Consider the following 12,377-nt stretch of genomic DNA (forward strand, 5'->3'; position numbering starts at 1 on the left):
CCTCGAGGTGCTGAATGAGGAGTCGGAGCCGCTGGGATTATGGGTTTCTTGGGTCAAAACTAAGATCCAGGCTTTCAATGACATCTTGGATGCTGCTGTCCTGTCTGTGTCTGTTTGTGGTGAGGATGTTGAGGTCATGGAGGGATTCACTTACCTTGGCAGTGATATTCATGTCTATGCTGGCTGTGAGTCAGAGGTCAATAGACGTCTGGGTCGGGCCTGGGGAGTCATGGATTCACTGGATCATGGGGTGTGACGCTGCCGGTACCTGTGCGGGAGGACGAAAGTCCGAGTCTTCAGGTCCTTGGTGCTTCCAGTCTTGCTCTATGGATGCGAGACTTGGACTCTGACCAAGGATCTGAGACGAAGACTTAATGCCTTTGGTACCAGGTCTCTTCGGAGAATCCTTGGCTATCGCTGGTCAGAATTTGTGTCCGACGAACGGTTGCTGAGAGAGCCTCGGATGAGATTTGTTACCTGCATAGTCCGTGAGCGTCAGTTGCGGCTGTATGGACATGTGGCTCGTTTTCCTGACGCTGATCCCGCTCACCAGATTCTCTCAGCGAGGGAGTCTCGTGAGTGGAGGAGGCCGATGGGCCGACCATGTGTCTCGTGGTTGCAGCAGGTTGACCAGCATCTCAAGGAGATGGGGATGGGCCTGGCATCTGCCTGGGGGAAGGCCAGACGGAGGCCCCTGGAGTACCGGAGGAAAGTGGACGCAGCGACGCGCTGTTCTGGCACATGCTCCCATTCCTGACCTGAGATCTGAACCCAACCAAGCATTTATGGGATATTCTGTAACGATGCCTGAGACAGCATTTTCCAACTCCATCAAACAGGTATGAGTTGATAGACTTTCTCATGGAATAATTGGTGCTGTATCCATCCTGCAGAATTACAGATGCTGGTGGACTCTGCCACGGCCGATACATTCTGTACATGGTGGCCCATCGCCCTATTAAGTGACTCTGCCACGGCACATACATCCTGTACATTGTGGCCCAACGCCCTATTAAGTGACTTTACATTGGTGTTTCCATTTTTTTGGGCCATTACATGTATGTATGTATGTATGTGTGTGTATATATTGTTGTGGTTCTGTAAAACCGCATGCCTCCAAGGCAATGGCACGTAACATTCAGCGATCCCATGGCAATTATTTCAATAGTATGTGTATTAGTTAGTCCCTTCCATGTCTCGTGGGTAAAGGGGAAAGATGCGTTGCATGGGACTCCTTCAGTTAGATCGCCGATAACCTGTAAATCTCGCAGTTCTTCCATTCTTTTTCTCTCACACAAAACATGCAAGCAAGCACGCCAATCAATAGAAATTAAGCATACGCTGCGAGCACCTCCATTACGTTCGCGCTGTGAGCGCTTCCTGTACGTTTGCGCTGCGAGCGTCCTCCCCATGCATTTGCACGCTAATTCTCAACCACCGTTTCGCCTCAGACCTTCATTCTGCTCACTAATCTATACCATGCTCACCACAATCACTTCACACGACTTATAAAAAAATCCCCACAACAACCCATGCTTACATATTCCCACTGCAAACGCGACCTTTATTCACCATCTCATTACAAGGAACTTCAACCTCGACTCTGCAACACCACGTTGCAATCCTCTCACTCTACAAACGCCACAATATGTTCGCACTACACTTCAACCTCCGCAACTACCACATGGTCATCAAACTCTCACCAAAGCCTCAAAGGACACGGAGGAGACATAGGTCAGGTTATTTTGGGGCATAACTCGAAGCGCGAACGTGCACTGGAACTCGTTTAGGGACCTATTGGTGGCGCAGGATTTCCGTAAAATCCCACATTTGAATGGAAAGCAGCGCACATTCGGGGCCAGAGAGTGCTTCCAAAAACCATGGCTCCATGTTTAACTCAGAGCTCCAAAGCATGACCAGGTCAGTGAGCGACTGAGCCATTTTTCGCGTTCGGGGACTGGCGGGGCGTGGCTACGACCGCTATGGACCAAAGGGGAAGTGTGATTTCGCTCACAGCCCTGTTTGATGCAAGTTTTTTGCTCCCCCCCCCCACACCCTCATCCGTGGCCCCCACCCCAGCAGTTCGGGGCAGATCGGACAGCGGTTGGAAATCAGAGAGCAGTTAGTCATTGGCAGCTCATCGGGGACAGGCCAAGCCAGAGCAGCACTCACCAGACATCGGACTTCACTGGGGAGATGGGTGGCGCAGAGCGAGGGGCGCGGAGAGTCCGCGTAACCAAGTGTGAGGTCATGCGTTGCGACTACGAGCTGGGGCTGCTCCATTCCAATTGATGCTCATTAGATTAAATTGACACTTACACGTACAGATTCTTACACGAATAGGATAGGGTCTTTCTTCTCATTCATCTTTCTTCTACCACATCCATCCATCCCTCTATCCCTCTGTCTCTGTCTCTGTCTCTCCTACTGTGGACGCACAAAAGAACAATCAACGTAGGCAAAGCCCAAGTGTTCTTTTTCGGGGCAGAACCCAAAAGTGAACTAAAAGAGTGAATCGAACTGACTTGCACCTCACATTTTTCCTCTTGTACCATGCCACATAATACTCACACCTCACACTCTCGGTATTCCTCCCTCCTCCCCTTCCTTAAGCGTCTGAGCTGCACTGGTCTGCCGGCTGCGCCAGGTATTGAGAGGTCATTATTCCTCATCTGTTTCTTTGTCTTTGAGATATCTCTAATCTTCCTCAGGTGTGTGTGTGTGTGTGTGTATGTGTATGTGTATGTGTATGTGTGTTGGCACCTATCACTGCACAAGTTAAGACTGTGTAAGAATTAACGGGATTAATCTGCACTGTCTCCTTTTGTAACAATGTTTACCTTTCGCCACACCCCACAAATATCTCTGCGGTACATTGCAAAAAACCCATTTACTGTGCCACTTAACTTTCCTCGCATTCAAGTTATCATAAATGTGTTGTTTAGAAATGTTCCCAGCTCGTTTTTGTCTTTTCCTCCATTGTTCCAGCATGGCCTGCACCCGAGCTTCGCCAAAACATTATTCCCCAAAAATCTGTTTCATAACTGGTACCTATTTGGCAGCTCCACTCAGCTGCACCTGATCTGGCAGGTAATCTGAATAACGCAAGCATGTACCGAGGGTGAGGTCCCTAGTAAAGGCCCTGTCACACCTTGACGATTTAGCCAGCATATGCCAACGTATGAAAAATTTGTCTAAAACGCTGGCACACGTCGAATACGTATGGGTAAGTTTTGTATATGTTAAGAGCATGCTGGCATACGTCGTAGTACGCTGGAATACATCGTAGTACGCCGAGCTGTTAGACAAATTTTCCATGCTTGAAATTTTTTGACGTATGCCAGCGTATCACTCATACGTTCCACATAACGCTGGCCATAAGTTGTAGGCACGTTACGCGATCGTTGACACACGTCACTTGTAAGTTACTCATAAGTCGAAACACGTCGAGGTAATGGTGAGCGTCAGTGTTCCAGACTCCCCGGGTGTTTTTTATTTTATTTTTTTCTTCGGCATGACGGTGATGTTGACACTTCAATTTCTACTGCGGTTATAATATAATTAATAGGCTGCCACTCAACGATTTAAATCATAACCGCACTAGAAATCGAAGTGTTAACATCACCGGCATACCGAAGAAAAAAAAATAGGGAGTCTGGAACACTGACGCCAAACATTACCTCGACGTGTTTCAACTTATGAGTAACGTACAAGTAACGTGTGTCAATGATCACGGAACGTGCCTACAACACGTTACTCATAGGTTAGAAATAAGTTTCGGGTACGCTAAGCATTACCTCGACATGTTTCGACTTATGAGTAACTTACAAGTAGCGTGTGTCGACGTGTGCATTTTTGGGCTTGTGCATTTTTGAAGAGCCGTGATCAGAGTGGAGGCACAAGGTGCATTTTGAGAGGTGAGAGGGAGAGAGAGCGCACGAGAGAGGAGGCAAGAGCACAGGGTGCGTGCAACCACAAATCAACATGCTCACCTTTGGCTGTTGGTTGAGTAGTGTGAAACGGACCCCGAGCCTCATGTTTGTCATAAGCAGCTGCACTGGGGCTCTGAGCCTTAGTGTTGAGTGCCGCTCGCGGATTGCCTGGCGTACGTTTGTCGTGCTTCGAGAGAAGTGCCATTTTACTGCGCGTATGCACATGTCGGTGGAAACGCCTCCATTCCAAGTTCCACAGGGACCAGCTCTGGGCCAAGCTAAGTACAAGAATAGTTGAAAGGAGGGGTTTTCTTTTTATTTTGTTTCCCCGTTGTCTGTATTTGAGTCTGTGTGAGGAGGCGCCTTGACTGTAGGATTTATTTCTTTCATCATTATCATTACCTGGTGAATTATTGTCCTTTGTAAATAGTTGTCTTATTTTCATTAAATGTGCTCACTTTGAAGAAACTGCATCCGTTTCATTCCCCGCACTTCGCCTATCCGTCATTGCCCCATGCCCTTCAAGCACGTGTGATAACCTCTGAGGATCAACGTGTCTGCCTCCTATAAATAAGGAACCGCTTGGCCGTCCCGGGGGGGGGGGGGCTGTCAGTGTTAACCACCAGTCACCAAAATTTGGGTCGCAGGGTTAACCTGGGCTGGCCACCCCCATAACAATATACGTATATCAATGGGGCTGAACAGTTTACATTTTGTATCCCACGGATAGCCCAGATGTGCATCCGAACCTGAACCAAAATCTAATTTGGTTATCCTCGTCACATACCCAACCCATCGACCAAGTTTTGTCATAATCTGTCCACAACTTTTTGAAATATCAAGCTATATATCATTCCAATCCCAATCTCTCAATCAAGTTTTTGGCCCAATCTCTCAACGATGACGAATCACATACCAAACTAGAAGGGCACTTGGTAGAACGCATACCTCCGCAACATAATGTCTGATCCACGAGAACATATCGGGCCCAATACATTTTTGAAATATGCTACATATCGTTTTTGGCCCCATCTGTCATTGGTGAAGAATCACTTTAAAAATTCTGGTAGCCGGATTTGGATCTGGATCTTCACCAAAATCTAATTACTTTGTCCAACTTTGTCACACACCCAACCGGTATACAAAATTTCATCCGGATCCGTCCACAATTTTTTGAGACATCCTGCACAGAAACAAACAAACAAACAAACAAACAGACAAAGAGAAAGGGGTGAAAACATAACCTCCTTCGCCTTCGATGGCGGAGATAATGAATATATACAGTACATCACAATGCAGACATACCGAATGAATGGATGGTGCAACGTGTTTGGTCCAACCACCTCCATTGTGCTGGTGTAGATCAGGAAAGGAACATTCTCTAATCGACAAGCTTCCACAACATTCTTCGTACCTGATTAGCATCACAATGAGATTAGCACACATAGTGCTGATGGTCAGAGTCCTTCATGTTATAAACCTGCTTTTTCACATTCATTTGACATGGTGATTACGATTATAACCTGGCATTCTTCATTGAGAATTTGAGATTTTAAAAAATGACAATTTCATCCTATGTCTTCCCTTTCTGAAAAACAGTTTAAATTTGTTATACACATCTAGAACCTCTTTTATCTGGAATGGTATGGATCAAGCATGTACCGGATAAACAATACTTCCGTTTAAAGGATGTCATTGTTCATGGATAAACAAATAATTTTTTTTAATGGATGTCGTTGGGTTATCAAGTCCAATTCGTCCGTGCAATAATGATTAAGAAATTAAGAAAAACAATTTTTTTATTAATATACTGCACTATCATGGAGTACAGTGGTACTACATATGTAGAGATGGCATGGGAAAAAATGGCTGCCAGTTCAAATTGGTACAAAATGATGATACACTTAAAAACTACTATTGAGTGAAGTCATGAGCTTGACTTTTTAGTCTCAAAAGTTTTCATAACTAACAAGAATGAAACATACACCAAAATACATGGCTAAAGTACAAGATCGAGCAATCGCAAAATCACCGATTTGTTCATCCACAGAATTGTTGATAAATGTCATCCTGCCGAGCACAATATTGGGTGAAGCACTCACAATTATTCCATCGGAAGGAAGCGCCGTTCTCTCTTCGGAATTGCACCCGTGCCGGAAAAAATAAATAAATTTAAATCTGCTTTTCAAAATAATACACCACAAAATATCACCGAAGCAATAATGCCACATAGGCATGACAACACATGGCCTGGTTTTACACACTCGTAGAGTATGGCCACTGTAACTTTGTGAAATTAGAACAGTGTATTGTTACATTTGTGGGGGATTGTGGGGGGGGGGGGGGAGAGGTTAGATATAACCATGGAACAGATAGGAATTGTGTAGCATGGTCCGTGTGTGAGTAGACAGCCACCTCGATGTACAAGTAGGGAAACGTCAGCTTAAGTATTGTCTTGTTTGCCTGTACACCATACAGGGAATGGTGGTGGGAATAAATAGTTAGGGATTATAGTTCAGGAAATTGTGTGTAAAACCCCTATGTAAACCTCTGCCAGGGGGCACCAGGAGGCTTGGCACAAAAGAGGTGGGGGGCAGAGCGGTGGATCGCCTCCCAAAAGGCGGAGCGGTGGATCGCCTCCCAAGGGGCGGAGCGGCGGATCGCCTCCCAAAAAAGAGTCGGAGCAAGAAAAAATAGAGGGAAGGGCCAAAATCGGCAATTGGGGGAGAGAGAAAGTTGGAAGGAGTTTATTTAATTATTTTTTAATGCAATGTCGACGTTCGTATGAAAGCGAACACAAAGAACGTACAACAAGGGGAACAGGAGACAAGAGGGGCAGGAGAGGGAAGGAATAAAGTGGGGAACAGAGACATGATGAGATCTGTGGAAGGGAGAGGGACGGGGTGGGGTACACAGGGTAAACAAGATGGACACCACAGGGACTTTCAGGTCCTTACATGACAGAGACTTTCAGGAAGGAAAGCAGGGAATTTGAAGGAAATGGGTTTGGGGTGGATTAGCGGGAGAGGAAAAGATCATGGTTTTGGATGGGTGACGATAAGAGGTGGTGGTGAACAGCTGTTTTGAAGACCTAGAGGGAAGAGTGGAATTGAAGAGAGTGTGGGAGTTTGTTCCAAAGGTGAGAAAAAAAGAGGAATGAAAGAGAGAAGGTGAGCAGCGATTCTCGATTTTAATAGTTTTACAACAAGGGGGTTGCTGGTGGACCTTGAGTGCCTTGCTGAAATATGGGGGAGGGGGGACATATTAAAGACAGCAGGTAAGGTGAGGCCAGAGAGGAGACTGTAGAAGACAGAAAAACCACCGTCCTGCCTGTGGTGAGAGAGTGTGAGACCCAAAAACTCAGGCTCTTCGCAGGAGATACCAATGATCCGAAATCCCTTGGTTTTCAAAGCGTGAAGCCGAGTTAGGTGTGAGGCAGGAGCACCACCCTAGAGGGGGAAGCAGTCCTCCATAAGACTGGTCAGGAGCTCAGGTGTGTCAAGGAAGGACTGCACAATGGAGGATTATCAGTCAGTGACTGGCTTTGGAGGCCAGTTTGTAAATGCAGCTTTCCCAGGAAAGATCAAGGCAGATAATGAGACCCAGAAGCTTGAATGAAAGAACTTCTTCAAGAGGATTGTTGAGAATGTAGATTGGGGTGGGGGGTGTTCCAGAAGGTCCTTTTGGAGAGACATTGTGAGAGTATGAGATTTTTCAGGATTGAAAGACTTGATCAACGTGTTGGACCACTTTGTGATTTTACCCAGATCTGCAGAGAGCGAAGAGGCTGCTGCTTGCTGATCTGAGGGATGACAGATGGTACGGCAGAGGGTGGAGTCATCAGCGAAGAGATAAAGAGGATTTTCCAGAGAGTCAGAGAGATCATTGATGAAAACCAGAAAAAGAACAGGGCCCAGAACGCTGCCTTGAGGAACTCCAGTTGGAGAGAGATGATTTGAGAAGAGAAGGGAGAGTGAGCGTTGGGGACGGCCGAGGGGAAAGTTGGTCTGAGGAGAAGGCAGAGAAGTCTTGGAACGTGGCTGGGAGTTGTTGGTGTGTGCGAGAGTGAAGAGAGCTTTCTTTGAGGAGGTCATCCTGTCTGCCTGCCTCTGGCTCTGTTTATTGCCCAAAAAGCCTGTTCGTCACCTGGGGCCTGTGTGTGACCCTCCTGCCAATCTCCATTTTGTCCTGTGATCATCTGGACGCCTCATCGTTTCTTCTCAACATCTACTTGCCCCGCTGCTCCAAAAAGCTAAGTCCCTGCGGTTTTTGTCACCTCCCCATCTATGACTGAGTCTGGAGTGAAATCTGAAATCTAAAAAGATTTCGTAAGTATATTGATGACTCCATCATCTGTTTGTGTGTGTTTGTTTGTTTGTAGGCAGGATAACTCGAGAACGGAAAAAGCTACCAATGTCAAATTACACCACATGATTCAGGAGGGTGATGGCTAGTGCTGATTAGATTTTGGTCAAAATCGGTCAAAGGTCAATGTCACAGTGAGGTCAAACATTCGATTTTTGATGGTTTGGTACAGAATCATCGTAGAAACTTCTGGTTTGCGTCGCTACCTTCTCTAGAAACAGCTTTTATTAGACAAGGTCAGAGGTCAAGTTGACGATTTCATAGGTACCAGTCTATGACTGCTTGTATTATTGATTGTGGTTCTGGAAATAAACCCGTTGGGTTGAAAAGCTTAAGTTTCCTCGTGTATCTCCAAACAACCCACGTGTGCGCCGCCACCATTAATTTGGAACGCCTCATTTGAGCCACTCAGGACATCGCGGGACTTCGACCACCCGCTGCGCCGAGCTCAACATTAGTTGAGCCGTCGATTCTACAGTATTGTTCCAGATTGTAATAACCAATCAGAGAATGCTGGGCCCGTTACTGAAGTAACGTTACAGATCAAGGCCTGACTGAAGTGAAGGCCCGCTGGGCCGGTTACTTTGAGCGGTTGTACCAGGCTGATCCCCCAACTGTCAGGTTGGACGTCAAGGGTGTTACAATCCCTGTTGCTGACCCTCGAATCAACTGTGGTCCACCTACGCTTGTGGAAACACGGGCTGCGGTGAACCAGTTGAAACGGGGCAAAGCTCCAGGGATCTGTGGCATCCATGCCGAACTTCTCAAGGCTGGTGGAAATGCTGCACTCGTGTCGTTGCATGCAGTTTTGTGCTCTGCCTGGAACACAGGCATCATCCCAACTGACTGGAAGAGGGGCCTTGTTGTCCCTCTCTGGAAAGGGAAGGGTGATCGCCAAGACTGCAACAACTACCGAGGGGTGACGCTGCTCTCAGTGCCGGGCAAGGTCTTTGCTCGGATAATTCTCGATAGGGTTCGCCACCATCTGCTTGAGCACCAGCGTCCAGAGCAGTCAGGCTTTACACCAAAGAGGTCAACGATTGACCGTATCCTTGCACTTCGTGTCCTCACCGAACGCAGACGAGAGTTTCAGCAGGGGCTGCTTGCAGCCTATGTTGATCTCTGTAAAGCGTTCGATTCAGTGAATCGGGATGTCCTCTGGAGGATTCTTGGTCTTCGTGGGGTGCCACCAAAACTGATCGATCTGATGTCTGAACTCTACTCTGGTACTGAGAGTGCTGTGAAGTGTGGTGGTACCATCTCTGACTTATTTCCAGTTGTTACTGGAGTTCGTCAGGGATGTGTACTTGCCCCCACACTTTTCAGCACTTGTATGGACTGGATTCTAGGGAGGATGTCGGAGAGATCAAATTGCGGTGCGTCATTTTGGAATGTCAAGATCTCGGACCTTGACTTTGCAGATGATGCAGTCATCTTTGCGGAGACTTTAGACATCCTCTTGGGGGCCCTCGAGGTGCTGAATGAGGAGTCGGAGCCGTTGGGATTACGGGTTTCTTGGGTCAAAACTAAGATCCAGGCTTTCGGTGACATCTTGGATGCTGCTGTCCTGTCTGTGTCTGTTTGTGGTGAGGATGTTGAGGTCGTGGAGAGATTCACTTACCTTGGCAGTGATATTCATGTCTCTGCTGGCTGCGAGTCAGAGGTCAATAGACGTCTGGGTCGGGCCTGGGGAGTCATGGATTCACTGGATCATGGGGTGTGGCGCTGCCGGTACCTGTGCGGGAGGACGAAAGTCCGAGTCTTCAGGTCCTTGGTACTTCCAGTCTTGCTCTATGGGTACGAGACTTGGACTCTGACCAAGGATCTGAGACGGAGACTTAATTCCTTTGGTACCAGGTCTCTTCGGAGAATCCTTGGCTATCGCTGGTCGGATTTTGTGTCCAACGAGCGGTTGCTGAGAGAGACTCGGATGAGATTTGTTACCTGCATAGTCCGTGAGCGTCAGTTGCGGCTGTATGGACATGTGGCTCGTTTTCCTGACTCTGATCCTGCTCACCAGATTCTCTCAGCGAGGGAGTCTCATGAGTGGAGGAGGCCAGTGGGTCGACCACGTGCCTCATGGTTGCAACAGGTTGACCATCATCTCAAGGAGATGGGGATGGGCCTGGCATCTGCCTGGGGGATGGCCAGACGGAGGCCCCTGGAGTATCGGCGGAAAGTGGACGCAACGACGTGCTGTTCTGGCACATGCTCCCATACCTGACCTGACCTGAATCAGAGAATTATACCTGCAAATTTTATCGCTTTCCGAAGGAACCAAGCATTAAGCAACGATGGATTGAACAAATAAGGTGATTTATTGCTTTTATTGTTCATCTTCCTTCTCTTCCACTTACTGTATAAGGGGTGAAGTCCAACAGTACCAAGCTTCTGCCATGCCTTGCCCATGACACTTCCGTTTCCCACTCTCCTCAGCCAATTCTCTCCACTCTCCAACCACCTCCACTTTTTTAATATCACTCCTCGGTGGGAAAAGTTGACGTCGTAGAAGTTGCGTCCTCACCCTCTCATTCCGTGTACTACGAGGCCAAGGTAATCCCCACTCTACATTTATAAATATATATATATATATATATATATATATATATATATATATATATATATATATATATATATATATATATATATATATATATATATATATATATATATATATATATATATATATATATATATATATATATATATTTCATTTCCCACTCTCCTCCAGGTCAAAGCCTGGTGTTGGCGCAATGGTAAGGGCAGTGGCTTGGGACCCAAGAGGTCCTGAGTTCAAGCCCCGTTGGGACACTGAATTAATATATGTATGTATATGCATATATATATATATATATAATGTGTATATATATATATATATATATATATATATATATATGTATATGTATATATATATATATATACATATATATATATATATATATATATATATATATATATATATATATATATATATATATATATATATATATATATATATATATATATATATATATATATATATATATATATATGTATGTATATGCATATATATATATATATATAATGTGTATATATATATATATATATATATATATATATATGTATATGTATATATATATATATATAAATAAACCAAGTCGAAAACACCAGGGGGTTGACTCAGCCTGCCATCCTTCCGAGGTCGGCGAAATGAGCACCAGTTGTACTGGGCCCGGTGTATGCCCCGGTTAGAATAGGTGTACCATATCCCTGTGTGTCGTAAGAGGCGACCAGGGTTGCGTCAGGAAGGGCATCCGGCGTCAAAACCAATGCCAAATCATTATGCGGACAACAAAACGAATTTCCATACCGGATCTGTCGAGGCCCATGTTACCAACGACCGCCACCGGTACCGGTGGTCAGCAGGGTACCAGTGGAAATTGTGCTACTGCTGGGCGAAGGAGGAGAAGGAGACGGGGAAGGCGAGTCCGGAGGCAGTGGGAGAGGGGGAAGGGTAGAAGTGTGGAGGTGAGAGTTGGAACTCTGAATGTTGGGACGATGACTGGCAAAGGGTGAGAGTTGGCTGATATGATGGAGAGAAGAAAGGTGGACATACTGTGTGTACAAGAGACCAAGTGGATGGGGAGTAAGGCTAGGAGCATTGGAGGTGGTTTCAAACTGTTCTACCATGGTGTGGATGGGAGGAGAAATGGTGTCGGGATAATCCTGAAGGAAGATCATGTCAAGAGGGTATTGGAGGTGAGGAGGGTGTCTGACCGATTGATGAGTGTGAAGTTGGAAATTGAAGGGGTGATGATGAATGTCATCAGTGCATATGCCCCACATATGGGGTGTGAGATGGAATATAAAGATTTCTGGAGTAAGTTAGATGAAGTGGTGGAGAGTGTATCCAAGGATGAAAGAGTGGTGATTGGAGCAGATTTCAATGGACATGTTGGGGAAGGGAATAAAGAGGATGAGGAGGTGATGGGGAGGTACGGTCTCAACAAGTACGGTGATGGGGAGTTTGCAAAAAGAATGGAAATGGCAGTGGTAAACACGTATTTCAAGAAGAAGGAGGAACACAGGGTGACATACAAG

At 46.1% G+C, this 12,377-nt stretch overlaps 1 protein-coding gene across 1 annotated transcript in view; it reads right to left on the reverse strand.

The window, feature by feature from the left end:
• The window catches only part of HSD3B7 (hydroxy-delta-5-steroid dehydrogenase, 3 beta- and steroid delta-isomerase 7), a 68,961-nt gene that overhangs the window by 19,357 nt on the left and 37,227 nt on the right, over positions 1 to 12,377 (reverse strand). Inside the window, exon 5 of the mRNA XM_085883392.1 lies at positions 5,238 to 5,346. Within this exon, the coding sequence (XP_085739518.1) occupies positions 5,238 to 5,346 (109 nt within the window). The remainder of the gene's footprint in view (positions 1 to 5,237; positions 5,347 to 12,377) is intronic.

Source organism: Eptatretus burgeri, chromosome 5 (genome assembly GCF_056783735.1).
Source record: "Eptatretus burgeri isolate ZD-2024b chromosome 5, Ebu_testis_v1, whole genome shotgun sequence".
Taxonomy (NCBI): domain Eukaryota; kingdom Metazoa; phylum Chordata; class Myxini; order Myxiniformes; family Myxinidae; genus Eptatretus; species Eptatretus burgeri.